The sequence below is a fragment of the Trichechus manatus genome, unplaced genomic scaffold, assembly GCF_000243295.1.
Source record: "Trichechus manatus latirostris isolate Lorelei unplaced genomic scaffold, TriManLat1.0 scaffold00016, whole genome shotgun sequence".
Lineage (NCBI taxonomy): Eukaryota > Metazoa > Chordata > Mammalia > Sirenia > Trichechidae > Trichechus > Trichechus manatus.
This window is the reverse complement of record NW_004443952.1, coordinates 22,646,318-22,662,313: the sequence shown is the minus strand read 5'-3', so window position 1 is coordinate 22,662,313 and position 15,996 is coordinate 22,646,318. Positions and strand designations below refer to the sequence as shown.

The 15,996-nt window shown below is 44.8% G+C and overlaps 1 protein-coding gene across 1 annotated transcript in view; it reads right to left on the bottom strand.

Moving 5' to 3' along the window:
• The window catches only part of TRIM14 (tripartite motif containing 14), a 34,470-nt gene extending 19,010 nt beyond the window's left edge, over nt 1–15,460 (bottom strand). The window contains exons 1-2 of the mRNA XM_004372368.3: nt 15,197–15,460; nt 11,579–11,674 (exon numbers count right to left, since the gene is read on the bottom strand). Of these exons, the coding sequence (XP_004372425.1) occupies nt 11,579–11,674; nt 15,197–15,421 (321 nt within the window). The 5' untranslated portion in view covers nt 15,422–15,460. The remainder of the gene's footprint in view (nt 1–11,578; nt 11,675–15,196) is intronic.
• Nucleotides 15,461–15,996: the final 536 nt, after the last annotated feature.

Sequence of the window (15,996 nt, the reverse complement as noted above, 5' to 3'; positions counted from 1 at the left end):
AAGGCTGAAGAGTTGAGGAAACACCCAAATCTTAATCAAAATGTCCTTGGTACAACCTTCCAAAGGAATGTTTTTTTTTTATTTTTTTATTGTACTTGAGGTGAAGGCTTACAGAACTAATAGTTTCTCATGAAACAGTAGTACACATATTGTTTTATGACATTGGTTAACAACCCCACAACATGTCAACCCTCTCCCTTCTCGACTTTCTTTTTCTTTGGTGAGAATATACATAGCCAAAGATACACCGTTTCAAAAATTTCTACATGCACAGTTCAGTGACATCGACTACCCTCTTCCAGTTGTGATGCTATTCTCACTTTAGATGAAGGTTTACAGAACAAAATAGTTTCTCGTTAAATAGTTAGTACACATGTTGCCCTATGACAATGGTTAACAACCCCACCACATGTCAACACTGTCCTTACTCAAACTTGGGTTCCCTATCACCAGCTTTCCTGTCCCCTTCTGCCTTCTAGTCCTTGCCCCTGGACGGCTGTGCCTCACTAGTCCTTCTAAAATACAGCCCTTATGGGGCTGTCCAATCCCCAGCTGAACAGTGAACGTTGGAAGTGACTTCACCACTGAGCTAGAAGGGTGTCTGGGGGCCACACTCTCGGTGTTTCTCCAGTCTCTTTCAGGCCAGTAAATCTGGTCTTTTTCTTGTGTGTTAGAATTTTGTTCTACATCCTTCTCCAGCTCTGTCCAGAATCCTCTGTTGTGATCCCGGTCAGAGCAGTGAGTGGTGGTAGCCGGGCACCATCTATCTGTACTGGACTCAGTCTGGTGGAGGCCTTGGTAGCTGTGGACAATCAGTCCTTCGGACTAATCTTTTCCTTGTATCCTGTTCTCTTCATTCTCCCTTTCTACCGAAGGGATGAGACCAGTGGAGTATCTTAGATGGCTGCTCACAGGCTTTTAAGACCCCAGACGCTACGAGACATGGGATTTTTGATGATATTAAGGAACACATTATTGTTAATTTTCTTAGATGTGATAATGATATTATGGTTACGTTTTCAAAAATGAGTCCTCATCTTTTAGAGATAATATGCTGAAACTTACACAGATATTTCCTTCAAAATAACACGTCTATGCTGGAGGTTTTTCACAATAAAAGGTAAACAAAACAACCAAAAAAGAAATTCCAGATTGATTAAAGCACTATACATTTAAAAAAAAAAAAATTCCCCAAATAATCAATTAGAATGAAATACAAAACACATTTTTAAAATAAATTTGGGAGAGGAAGGCAGGAACCAAAACTAAAAAGCAAAAAAGAAACACCAGCAGGTTTGACCACGTAAAAACTAAAAAATCGCCTTAGAAGGAAGAGCACTGTAAACAAAGCCGCATGACAGGTAAGAAACTACATAGGCTTACTGTCCCTAATATACAGCAAGAAGGAAACAATTCAATTAAAAAAAATGGCCAAATATGCAACTGCCAATAGCCATATGAAGGGTGTTCAGCCTCCCAAGCAATCAAGGAAGTGGCCGCTATAATCAAAAAATATTTTTTGAGCATCAAATTGGAAAAAAATTTAACTGATTGATCATACTAGAGTCTGTAAAGGTGTGTGGAATGCGGCATTTATATACACAGTGGGTGTTAGTGTCTACTGGGTACTGTATTTTAGAAGGCAATATACTTTGATACAGAAGTCCTCTTACAGGAATTAATCCTAGAAAATGCTTTCACATGTGTACAAAGATATTTATGTGTACCAAGGTGTCCACTATAGCACTGTTAGTAACAGTGAAAACTAAAAAAAAAAACCTTTGCCATCGAGTTAATTCCAACTCATGGTGATCCCATGTGTTACAGAGTAGAACTGCTCCAAAGGTTTTCCTTAGCTGTAATCTTTATGGAAGCAGATTGCAAGGCCTTTCTTCCGAGGTGCTCTGGGTGTGTTTGAACTGACAATCTTTAGGTTAGTAGTTGAGTGCGAACTGTTTGCACCACCCAGGGACCTTAACAGTGAAAAGTTGGACACAATTTTCAATACGGGAAGTGTAGATATATAAACTCTGCTACATTTATACATACACAAACCAAAATCAAATCCATTGCCGTCGAGTCGATTCCAACTCACAGTGACCTTATAGGACAGAACAGAACTCCCCCAAAGGGTTTCCAAGGAGTGGCTGGTGGATTCGAACTGTCAACCTTTTGGTTAGCAGCCATAATTCTTAACCACTGCGCCACCAGAGCTCCGAAATAATATATAGCGAGCAAAAAGAATACAGCAGATCTTTATGTCCTTAGGGGAAAAGTGCTACAAGATAACCACGTGAAAAAGAGTCAGTCGTAGAATAATGCATATTGAATGATCCCATTTATGTAAAACAGAATAAAACAAGAAGTATAAAGATATATGCACCCGCTTGTTTGCAAGTATTCATGTGTGGGAAGAGGTGAGGGGTTAAGGGGATGGTGAAGCAAGACTCTCACTTTGTACTCTATATAGTTGTATACTATAAAGTCGATTCCGACTCATGGCGACCCCATGTGTGTCAGATAGAACTGTGTTCCATAGTGTTTTCGACGGCTGATTTTTCAGAAGCAGTTTTCCAGGCCTTACTCTCGAGGTGCTTCTGGGTGGACTCCAACAGCCAACCTTTCAGTTAACAGCTGTCATGGATTGAATTGTGTCCACCCAAAAATGTGTGTATTAATTTGGCTGGGCCATGATTCCCAGTATTGTGTGGTTGTCCTGCATTTTGTGATTGTAATATTACGTTAAAGACGATTAGGGTGGGATTGTAACACCCTTACTAAAGTCACAGCCCTGATCCAACATAAAGGGAGTTTCCCTGGGGTGTGGCCTGCACCACCTTTTATCTTACAAGAGATAAAAGGAAAGGGAAGCAAGCAGAGAGTTGGGGACCTCATACACCAAGAAAGCAGCACCGGGAGCAGAGCACGTCCTTTGGACACGCGGTCCCTGTGCCTGAGAAGCTCCTCAACCGGGGGAAGATTGATGACAAAGATTTTCCTCCAGAGCTGACAGAGACAGAAAGCCTTCGCCTGGAGCTAATGCCCTGAATTTGGACTTCTAGCCTACTAGACTGTGAGAGAATAAATTTCTCTTTGTTAAAGCCATCCACTTGTATTTCTGTTACAGCAGCACTAGATGACTAAGACAGCAGCCGATTGTGTTAACCATTTGTACCACCCGGGGACTCCGTTCTACGCTATACTATTGTTTAAATTTTTTAAAATGAGCATGTGCTCATGCATCACTTGTACAATTAAATAATAAAATATAAAATGAATTGAAAAGAACATAGGCCAGCCCTTTTCCTCAGCCCAAACAACAGAATGATCCCTGGTACCTGACTAGGCATAGGGGGTGGGCAGGCACCCCTACGGTACCATGCTCTCATCTTAGAGGGACAGGAAGGTATAATTTGGCAGGATATAGGCGATGAAGTCCTCAAGTCTGCGTTTTCCTTAAAATGTTCTAGACATGGGTTATGTTCTGAGGCTAGCTCATATGACATACCTTATGGATTAAATTGGCTTTGGGCTAGCCTGGGAATTAGTTCACATTTATAGCATGGTTTCTATGGGTCAGTGAGCCTGAACACAAATACATCTTTGTTGAATGACTAAATGAGGGAAAAAAATATGTTCCAAACCCCTGATTTAGAAACACATTTTGGAAGTAAAATATGTAAAATGGAGTATCTGTTTATAGAAACCAAGAGAGCAAATATCTCCTCCCAACTGAGTTATGCTCCAAGCAGTTTCTACAGATGCACTTCATAAAGAATGCTGAAGAAGTTTAATAGCACCAGCCATTGTTATAACTGTCAGCCCAGGAGTAACTGTTTGAAAACATGGAACCAGAAAACTTAGGGTGTAAGCAGTTGAGGCTGATTATGCAATACAGTAAAAACAAAAAAGGAGAGAGAATTCTGGCAATGAAATAAGGAAGTTGGTTGCTTACTTTGGCATCTTTGGTTCAAAGCAAAATTGGATCCCCAAATGAACTGCTTCAGGCATAGCTGGGCAGAGCTGGTGGTTGGCTGAGGGGCTTGACAAGAGTCTAGTTGAGAGAGGTCTCAGGACTGTGGGAGAGAAGAACTTGCCCAGGGTTGAAGCCCTGCTCACAGGTAGGGGAGGGATTTTGCATACAGGGCACTGGCTGTTATGTGACTCCATCTTAGCCTAGGCCCCTGGACACCTGTCTGGGTCCTGGAGAGAGCGAGAAGCCTGTAAGGAGACTGGAAGAGCGCTTTTGCTGAAAACTTCGGGGCCTCGATAATCCTGCTATATGCATCCCTCTTATGGTGCATGCCGCCAGGGAAGAGAGGTGTGCTCTCCAACCCTGCTCAGGTCACTTTTGCTTTGGCATCCCCAGGACTCTGTGACATGGTGGCAGTGGCTGGCAGGAGTAACAGAAGGGGTGGCCATGCCTAGCAGGTGTGGTGGAGACCAGTGGCATCAAGGTGAGCAGCACTGCTGGACAGAGTCCTTGTCTTCCCACTCCCAGTATGGCAAAGGCTGGTTCATGTCAGACTGCTGGTCACCCTACCCTTTGCTGTGGGTCAGTCCCGACAGCTCTGAAGGGTCACAGGGAAAGGCACAGGGCCAGGCACTGAGGTTTATTTATTGCACTCTCCAGGGGTTACTGGGTTAGGAGGAGCCTGGGCCTACATGCCCTCATGTCCACTTCCTGCTTGTCTCTGTAAGGCAGAGGGGCTGACTCCTGCAGGCTGCATTTCCAGGTTCCTCCTTCAGCTGGTTTCAGCTGGGTTTGGTCAATGGGAGGAGGTACTAAAGAAGATCAGCGGGACAGGGGAAGGGAGCAGCCGGGGTATTCCTCCTACCAGGGTGGGACCTCCAGGAGCGGCTGTATCCCTGACTGACTCCCCCCCGCCCCACACCACCCCCCAGCACTCCAGCCCCCACAGGACAGGCCCGCTCTGGTTCCAGCTTCCGCCTAGGTGGCCCTGGCCACTGTGCTGTTACCACCACCTCCTCCCTTTGTCCCTCCGGCCCAGGGGTGGCGGTGCCTTCCTGCTGGTGCTAATCACCTCACCACCTCCTGTTGTCTTCGCAGCCTCTTCCATGACCTGGGTCACCGTTCCTTGAATGAATTGCCTCTGTCTTAACCTCAGAATGGTTGCTGTCTTCCTGGGTGGATCTTGATGGATTCAGGTGTGGCCTTGGGTCTACCTCTAACTTGCTGGGAGACCAATAATAAATTGCTTTCTCTTCCTGGGCCTTGGTGCCACCATCTCTAAGGGCCTTTCAGCTCTGACAGCCTATGCACGTTCAAAATCCCTACCTACGTCCGTAGGTCCAGTCTTCTGGATTCAACAGACAATGACCAGCCTTAAATACACACCCACCCACATATACACATACATACACATATACATATATATACACATATACACATACATACACACATATACACACATATACATACACACTTATACACATATATACACACACTCATATATATACACACACATATATACATATACATACATATATACATACATAAATACAATACACATACACATATATACATACACACATATACATACATAAACCAAAAAAAACCAAACCCATTGCTAGAACATAGCGACCCTATAGGACAGAGTAGAATTGCCCCACAGGGTTTCCAAGGAGCAGATGGTGGATTCGAACTGCTGACCTCTTGGTTAACAGCCAAGCTCTCAACCACTGTGCCACCAGGGCTCCTATACATACACACACACATATATATAGATATACATACACACATATATGCATATAGATACACACACATATATATACACATATGTACACACACACACAAATACATACATACACATATATACATATGCACATATATTTCATTTATAAAAGTATCAAAAGCTCACTGTGGAAAATTTGGAAGATTCAGAAAGGAGAAAACAGCTGTTCTGCTGTAGTGTATTACCATCTAATCCCAGTTTGATTAAAAAGTTAGGTAGGTAGCAAGCAAGTGTTGAATTTTCCCTACATCGGGACGTATTTCCTCCTGAGAGGCCATGGTGATGGAAGCAAACAGCCTATAAACAAGGATGTCAAAGAAAATCATTGAATGGGTGTTGGTGGGGCCGTTTCCTAGAGATGATTAGTGACCAAGTCCTTCTGGGTTGTTCTCTACAATCAAGTGGTTGGTGAGGCCTGGCCATCAGCTTCTAAACAACAGACTTTGGACTATGTTTGAACTTTATTGTTTACCAAGCTGTTTTATGGATTAACTTCGAGGCATATGGTCCTTTCCCTAGTACTGCCTCTGTGTAAGCAAGTGCAGAGCAGCACGGCTGACCGAGACCTCTCTGCCACAAACCACACTGGCCACGATTCAGCAGGATGCGTCAGGATCCTTCCACGTTTATGCCTACGTAGCCAGATGTGTCACTTCCAGGAATGTGTCCTTAAGGTAATAAATCAAAGTGCCAAAATGATCACTGCAGTGTTATTTCACATTAGTGAACACCTGGAAATGATCCAGCTGGGCAGCATGAGGAAAATGGCTTAGTGACTGGCGGACAGTAGAGCCATATGAAGGAATACACAGCCTCTAATACTGACAGTGACAAAAGAATTTCTAGTGACATAGGGAAGTGTTGTGATATTAAACAAACAAAAAATCCACGTATAAAATGACATATAAACCCGTTAGTATCGAGTCAATTCAGACTCGGCCAACCTATAGGACAGACTAGAACTGCCCCATAGGGTTTCCAAGGAGCAGCTGATGGATTGGAACTGTTGACCTTTTGGTTAGCAGCTGAGCTCTTAACCACTGCGCCACCAGGGCTCCAAAATGACATATAGTTTTGGCCAGTATGAGAGAAGGAGTTGACACAGAGAAGCCTCCTTCCTGCTTCAAACACACAGAAATGCTGATAAAACTGAGCAAATTTTAAAATTACATAAGCAAGCTCAAAACCAAACACACAAAAAAGGGAAATTCTCAGGGAACTGGTTAGAGCACTGGGCATTAGAGCACTGGGCAGGCACTGATCTGGAACAAGCCCAGGGGCAGGTGGAGGTGGAGGTGTGTGGGGATGAGATCCACATCAGACTGGGGCATTGTGATCTAGGAGAGAGCTCTGGGCACCTGGCCCCATTCTAGCTCCGAGTGGGAAGGGGCCACCTGCATAAAGCCAGATTCACAAAGTGCCGCTCCAGCCCTGAACTGAGCACCAGAAAATCTCTACCCACTGGCCCAGGGAAGGAGCAAGGCATCCTGCCATCTACCTAGGGTCATGGATGGAGAGAGAATCACCAGCAAAACAAACAAACAAGACAGTAGGCTTGCACTGAGCAGGTTTGGGGTCTGAATTCATGGAACCTCAGTAACACAAGGACTCAAAACTGAAAAATTAATATAAAAAATGTCTGGAACTATTGAAATTCATACAACTCCCCCACGGATGCACAACTCACCAAATATTAAATAGATAATTTGAATATCCCTATAGCTATTAAGAAAGTTGAATTCAGGATTTAAAAATTCATAAAAAACAGAATAGAGAACCCAGAAATAGCCCCACACAAGTATGGCCAACTGGTTTTTGACAAAAGCAATTTAACGGAAAAAGAATGGTCTTTTCAACAAAAGCAGTTGGATATCCATAAGCAAAAAATATGAACCTCAACCTAAATCTCACACTTTATAGAAATATTAACTCAAAAAAGATCATGGACTTAAATGTAAACTATAAAACTTTTAGAAAAAGCATAGGAGAAAATCTTTGGGATCTAGGGTTAGGCAGAGTGTTCTTTAGATTTGACACCAAAAGCACAATCCATACAAGGAAATATTGATGAATTGAACTTTATCAAAATTAAAAACTTTTGCTCTGTGACAGACCCTGTTAAGAGGATGAAAAGACAAGCTACGGATGAGAAAATATTTGCAAACCACAAAGCAGACAAAGGACTAGTGTCTAGCGGGTTCTTGATCATATGCTGCCTCCTGAAATGGCTGAACATCCCCAGATTCTTTTTGGTACAGTGACTCTGTGTATTCCTTCCATCTTCTTTTGATACTTCCTACGTGGTTCAATATTTTGTTCATAGTATCCTTCAATATTGCAACTCGAGGCTTGAATTTTTTCTTCAGTTCTTTCAGCTTGAGAAATGCCGAGCGTGTTCTTCCCCTTTGGTTTTCTAACTCCAGGTCTTTGCACATTTCATTATAATACTTTACTTTGTCTTCTTGAGCCACCCTTTGAAATATTCTGTTCAGCTCTTTTATGTCGTTTCTTCCATTCACTTTAGCTACTCTACGTTCAAGAGCAAGTTTCAGACTCTCTTCTGACATTCATTTTGGTCTTTTCTTTCTTTCCTGTCTTTTTAATGACCTTTTACTTTCTTCATGTATGATGTCCTTGATGTCATCCCACAACTCTTCTGGTCTTCGGTCATTAGTGTTCAGTGAGTCATATCTGTTCTTGAGATGGATATACTTTGGCTCTCATGGACTTGTTTCGATTTTCTTCAGCTTCAACTTGCATATGGGCAATTGATGGTCTGTTTGGCAGTTAGCCCCTGGCCTTCTTCTGACTCATGATATTGAGCTTCTCCATCATCTCTTTCCACAGATGTAGTCAATTCGATGCCTTTGTATTCATCTGGCGAGGGCCACATGTATAGTTGCTGTTTATGTTGTTGACAAAAGATATTTGCAGTGAAGAAGTTGTTGATCTTGCAAAATTCTATCGTGTGATCTCCGGCATCATTTCTATCACTAAGGACATATTTTCCAACTACCGATCCTTCTTTATTTCTAACTTTCGCATTCCATTCACCAATAATTATCAATGCATCTTGATTGCACATTTGATCAATTTCAGGCTGCAGAAGTTGGTAAAAATCTTCAATTTTTTCATCTTTAGCATTAGTGCTTAGAGCGTAAATTTGAATAACAGTCATATTAACTGGTCTTCCTTGTAGGTGTATGGATATTATCCTATCACTGACAGCGTTGTGCTTCAGGATAGATCTTGAAATGATCTTTTTTTAATTTTTATTTTTATTGTGCTTTAAGTGAAAGTTTACAGTTCAAGTCAGTTTCTTATACAAAAATTTATACACACAGTGCTACGTGACCCTAGCTGCTCTCCCTATAATGTGACAGCACACTTCTTCTTTCCACACCGGATTTCCCATGTCCATTCAACTAGCTCCTGTCCCTTTTTGCCTTCTTATCTCGCCTCTGGACAGGAGCTGCACATTTAGTCTCTTGTATCTACTTGAGCTGAGAAGCACTCTCTTCACGAGTATCATTTTATGTCCCATAGTCCAGTTTAATCTTTGTCTGAAGAGTTAGCTTCAGGAAGGGTTTCAGTTCTGGGCTAATGGAGAGTCCGGGGGCCGTGTCTTCTGGGGTCCCTCCAGTCTCAGTCTGACCAGTAAGTCTGGTCTTCTTACTAGAATTTGAGTTCTGCACCCCACTTTTCTCCTGCTCCATCAGGGACTCTCTGTTGTGTTCCCTTGAAATGATCTTTTTGACGATGACTGCAATGCCATTCCTCTTCAATTTGTCATTCCTAGCATAGCAGATCTCTCATGGATTGAATTGTGCCCCCCTAAAATGTGTGTCCACTTGGCTAGGCCATGATTCCCAAGATTGTGTGATTATCCACCATTTTGTCATCTGATGTAATTTTCCTATGTGTTGTAAATTCTACCTCTATGATGTTAATGAGGCAGGATTAGAGGCAGTTATGTTAATGAGGTAGGACTCAATCTGCAAGATTAGGTTGTGTCTCAAATCAGTCTCTTCTGAGATATAAAAGAGAGCAGAGAGACAAGGAGACCTCATACCACCAAGAAACAAGAGCCAGGAGAACAGCGTGTCCTTTGGACCTGGGGTCCCTGGGCTGAGAAGCTCCTACACTAGGGGAAGATTGATGACAAGGACCTTCCCCCAGAGCCGACAGAGACAGAAAGCCTTCTCCTGGAGCCGGCACCCTGAGTTTGGACTTCTAGCCTCCTAGACTGTAAGAGAATAAACTTCTCTTTGTTAAATTCATCCACTTGTAGTATTTCTGTTACAGCAGCACTAGATAACTAAGACAAGACCTTATGATTGTCCAATTCAAAACGGCCAATACCAGTCCATTTCAGCTCACTAATGCCTAGGATATCCATATTTGTGCATTCCATTTCATTTTTGATGAGTTTCAATTTTCCTAGACTCATACTTCGTACGTTCCACGTTCTGATTATTAATGGACGTTTGCAGCTGTTTCTTCTCATTTTGAGTCGTGCCACCTCAGCAAATGAAGGTCCCAAAAGCTTGACTCCATCCATGTCATTAAGGTTGACGCTACTTTGAGGAAGCAGCTCTTCCCCGGTTGTATTTTGAGTGCCTTTCAACCTGAGGGGTTTATCTTCCAGCATTACATCAGACATGTTCCGCTGCTATTCATAATGTTTCCACTGGCCAGTTTTCTTCAGAAGTAGACCGTCAGATCCTTCTTCCTAGTCTGTCTTAGTCTGGAAGCTCCACTGAAATCTGTCCACCACAGGAGACCCTGCTGGTATTTGAAATACTTGTGGCATAGCTTCCAGCATCATGGCAACGTGCAAGCCACCACAGTATGACAAACTCACAGATGAGTAGTGGTACAAATTTATGAAATCTCTTTGTACCCTATTTACTTTCTTTCAGAATAGTGGTAAAATCTAAAGAGATCTTTGTATGCTCCTTAAACTGTATTTTGCTATGTTTAAGAGGATTTGGTGGCGCAAATGGTTAAGTGCTTGGCTACTAACCAAAAGATTGGCAGTTTGAATTCAGCCAGAGAATCCGCAGAAGGCCTGGCAATCTACTTAAAAAAAAAAATCAGTCATGGCAAACCCTATGGAGCACAGCTCTACTCTGACACACATGGGGTTGCCATGAGTCAGCACTGACTCGATGCCAACTGGTTTAAGATGATTTGGGGTGTGGGAGATGGGGAGGGTGGAGACTAGCCCTTCCAACAGAATGGCAGGTGCTTTTACATGATTTGGTGACGGTGAGAGAAAAGTCCACTCCTCCATTTTGGGAGGCAGTTGGGGGAGGGCTAGGCAGGGCGTTGGGCAGAGGCAGATTCACCACAAAGCTAATGAAACAGGAGCTTCAGGGACCCCCCTCACTTGCATGGCCCCTGCAAGGTCTTGCACCTAATTGTAATTTTGTATTCTTTTTCTCAAAGAGAGCCCCCTAAGTTATATAAGCCCCACAAACCAATTGCAGTCAAGTAGATTCTGACTCATAGCAACCCTATAGGACAGAGTAGAACTGCCCCATAGGGTTTCCAAGGCTATAATCTCTGCAGAAGCAGAATGCCGCATCTTTCTCCCACTAAACTGCTGGTGGGTTCAAACTGCTGACCTTTCAATTAGCAGCCAAGCGCTTAACCACTATCCCACCATGGCTCCTTATATAAGCTCCAGTTCCCACCAAATCTGGTCTGTGCCTTTGATGTTGGTTTTTATTTTTCCTTGGCTCCATGCTGGGGAGAACCTGGTGTCTCAGGGGAAATGTGAGTATCTCAAGAAGAAGAAAGAAGAAATGTCTACTTGCCTTGAGCTTCTCAGCAGCATCTTCTATCTGGGTTATGTTATCAACTTCTTGTTGCTTCTTGGTTGCCAACTGCTTTAAACAGTCTTGGGTGAGTTTCTGTACATGAGGCAGAAGGGATAAAGTCTTTTAATACTGTCACTTCGAGAAAACAAGGCACCCCAATGACCATCTCCTCTCTCCCTTATTTTTTTCTACTGAGGTATCTGAGACTCAGAAGGTGAGGTGACTTGCCCAAAGTCACATGGCAAATTGAGGGAGTAAGTTGAGCTGGGCCCCTTTGATCCTCAGAAGCCCACATTAGGTATTCATCAAATCTTGATGTCTCTCCACTTTTTTTTTTCCTTAGGATAAATTCCGCTTGTGATCTGCTTTTCTAGCCCCTCAGATAGGACCTTAAGGCAAGCAGTTTGGAGTCAGGGAAAAGCATTCACTTATTGAATACTAACTGAGCACCTACTCATCCTTCAAGGTCAATTCCAATGGAACAGTGCCAGGCCTTGTTCCAGGAACTGCCCTTGTGGAACTTACATTCCAGGGGCACTGTGGCCCTCCGGCCCTGGACTGGCATCAGAAGACATTTGTGAGAGCTCTGAGGAGTTCATGCTCCCCTTGCCCTCCCACCTGAAACGGCTTCCTCCCAATCTCTGCTTTTTGAACTTGCCACTTCTCCAGAGGCCTGCTCTGTGACCTCTCCCTGCCCACACACAAGGTGTGACCTTATTACTCTCTATCCCACCTTTCTTACAGCTGGTCTTACACTCAGCCACTCGGCCCAGGTCTGGCTGCCCTGGCTACAGGGAGCTTCCTGAGGGCAGGCCCTAAGTCTGTTCCATTCCTGAATCCCCCATAGGGCCTAGGAGGTGACCCATAAGTGTTTGCTGAACTGAACAGAATTTAAAAAAAACCCGTTGCCATTGAGTCAATTCTGATCTGACTTATAGTGACCAGCAGAGAGCTGTGAAGTCATGTGGAAAGCTGTTAAGATCACAAGCCTTAGAGTAGATGAGAACTAGGTCTGAGTCCCAACTCTCTTTCCACGTGACCTGGCCAAGTGACCTCACCTTTCTAAACCTTGGTTTTCCCAGCTGTAAATGTGGATAACCCATAGGGTTGCCATGGGGGCTAAATGAGAAGATGTATACAAAGTAGTACTTGGTCCAGTGCCTGGCACACAGTAAGTGCTCAGTACATGTAGCTCTTATTGTTATTTTCATACACAACTAACATTTGCTTTTGGGCCTACTGTGTGCACAGTTTTATTCTAGGCAAGGGAGGAGGGGAGGAGATAATCATAACTCAAGTATAAGCCATGGCCTGAATTTCCAGGAGCACTTCCTTACCCCCTTGTTATTCCCAGGCCTTCAAGTTCAGTTCCTGTCCATCACCCAAGAATACTCCTAGCCTCCTGTGTCTGTGCCCTCCAGCCACAGGATGCTTCTCCTGTTTTGGTGCCTCTGCTCTGCCTGGTGACATTCTACTCATCCTTCAAGGCCAATTCCAATGGAACTTCCTCCAGGAAGTCTTCCTGGGCTTCCTGTACCTGGCCCATACTGTCTTTTCTCTTGTTCTCACTGACCCTTGCCTGGGGCTCCCTCCTTACAGTACTTATCACACTGTATTGTCATGGCCTGTTCTCCCCGCTCCAGCCAGGGGGCTCCTCCAGGTCAAGAAAGGATTTGATCTATCCTTGACTCTCCTAGAAGATAGGGTTTGGCACAAGGTATGTGCTGAACAGATGTTTGATGAATGACTGAATGACTGAATGGATGATGGGTGGACGGATGAGCGCAGTGACCTCTCTAGGGTTGGTATCACCCAGTGCGGTAACTCATGGTGTCACCCTCCCCCTCCCATGGATCTCTTCCCATACCAGACCATACAGAATCCTTAGTAATGTTCTTTGTACTAATGTTATGCGTAAATGATAATTTTTGTATATCACTCCTTCTTTTCCTTTTAATTACTACCTCATTCTCAAAAAAGTTACTGATACAGGTTCGCAAATATTAATTACCACAATATTGTAGCTAAAACACCAGAAAATCTGACAAAATCAGTGACTATAAAAACACTAGTAGCAATGAAATCAATGGCTCATGCTTGTAGCACAGGCAGATGAAACCATGTGATTCGAAGTGTCATTATAATTGGGTAATAATGACAGCTCTGACTGGAGGGCATTAGAAGTTTCAAAAAGTTAATTAGCATAGAGTTTCAGCCTTGTAGGTATATTGATATGTAAGCTGGGCTTATGAAGAATGTTTTTGTTGTTATAATTAACTACAGGGGTAGTTTTAGAAAAAATAAATTTCTGCTGAAGCACTGCACAAAAATTTTAGACAGTCATTTTGGTGTCGCCCCCGACAGTTTCACCTGGTGTGGTCTGCACCCCCCACACCCCCTTAGTGACGCCACTGGATGAGTGGGTGGATGTACGGATGTAAAAATGAGTACACATAGGTAGGTGGATAGCTGAGTGGGCAAATGGATGACTGGGCAGAGACTACAAGCCATATCTCCGGAAAGCAGCCTTGTTATCTCTTGATAACAGCTTTGTGGGGAGCTATTATTTTTATTACAGTCATTTTACAGATAAGAAAACTAAGGCTCTGGAGGCAGAGGCAGGCTTCAAACCCAGGACTCTACAAGCCTGCCCCCCACAGGGCTCATTTCACCCTAGAGCTCCAAGATTGTTACAGTGCGGTGGCCACCATGCAGGGAAAAGCTCATCTGGGGACTGGGTTTAATCACAGAAGACTTCTTGAAGGTGGAAGTGGCAGAATCAATATCCGTCAGATATGAGGGCCCTGCCAAGCCCTGCCTGAAGCCCAGAGAGAGAGCGGTTTGACCACAGTCGCAGAACAAACCAGCAGCAAGGCTGGAAAAGGTGCCCAGAGCCCATGGCCACTATTATGGGTGAGGGCTCCAAGGCGAGAATGGGCCCTTTGTGGGGTAGCCCAGCATGTGAAGTCCTGGGTTCAAGATCTGCCTCTGCCTCCCAGCCTTAGTTTTCTTATCTGTAAAATGACTGTAATAAAAATAAAATAAAAATAAAATAACTGTAATAATACTAGCTCTCCACAAGGCTGTTATACCCGTGGAGGGGACTGTCTGTGTATATGTGAGGGAGGCAGAGCAGAGGTAGGTAGCGGTGATGTTGAGGCTGTTCCCTGGAAAAATCAGGCAATCTGGTAGTCCACAGTTCCTTTCTGTGAAGCCCAGATATAAAAACAACCAGAGGAGATTTTTGTGTGGCTTTCTGGAGTTACACAGCTGTTTTCTAGCGGGGGTGCGAGTGGGTCACCTTTGTTAAAAGGCTGATTTTCTTCCAGTCCAAGGCCAGTGTGGTGGACCAGACATGGCGGACCACGTGAAAGAAGTCTTGGTACCAGCAGCCTAGAGTCCCAAGTTCTGCCTCCCAACTCCACCTCTTCTGAGGCTTAATTAATGGCTTTAGGGTCGCCTTTGTCCTTCCCTGGGCCTCGGTCTCCCGTCCTGAACAACAGGTTGACGCCTCGATTACCTTTAGTCACCTTCGGGACTGTCAGTACGACCCTAGCACGCCCCCTTCCCGCCCGTTGCGCCGGTATCGGCCCCGCGCGCCGCACCCATCCCCACCTGCACGAGCGCCGCCTCTTCCAGCGCCAGGCGGACAGGGTGGCCGCGGTGCGCGCCCAGCACTGGGCACAACGCGCATACGCAGTGGTGGCAGCGGCGACAGAAGAGCTCGGCCACGCGGTCGCCGTGCTCCAGGCAGCGCCAGCCGCGCGGCTCCTCGGGCTCTGCGGCTCCTGGTCCCCCAGTTCCCGCAGTTGTCCCGCTTGTCGCCGCTGCAGCCGCCATTCATCCCCACTTCTGGCTACGCGATGCAGGGTGTGTTTCCGGTGGAGAATCGAAACCTAGGCGTGCGGGAGGAAGCGGCATGTGGCCCAGCTCCCGGATTGAAGGACTTGAAGGCAGCATCTTTCTGCCAAGAGTTGGGTCAGGCTTGGTCCAGCCAGTCCTAGCTGTCTGGCCAGGAGGTGGCCACGACGGAAATGGGAGTTCGTTCCTAATGAGCAGACTGAAGGAGCGGAGGGCTGCTTCTTGCTGATTCCGCGGCTTTATCTTGCTTAGTGCCGCCGTTCAGTAACGCCCAGAACACTGCAGCCCTTGGATGGCAGCAGGGTTTGCTGTGGCTTTCCCTGAGGCTGTGCACTTCACACGTTCACTTGCCCTTTCCCCAGAAGAGATAACCATTCCCACACTTGTAAGAAGAAAGAGTTGTGGTCAAGTCCACTCTGACTCATGGAGGTCCCCTGCGTGTCAGAGTAGAGCCGTGTTCCATAGGGTTGGATTTTTCGGAAGTAGATCAGCAGGTCTTTTTTTTTTTGAGGTGCCTGTGGGTGGACTCGAACCTCCAACCTTTAAGTTAGCAG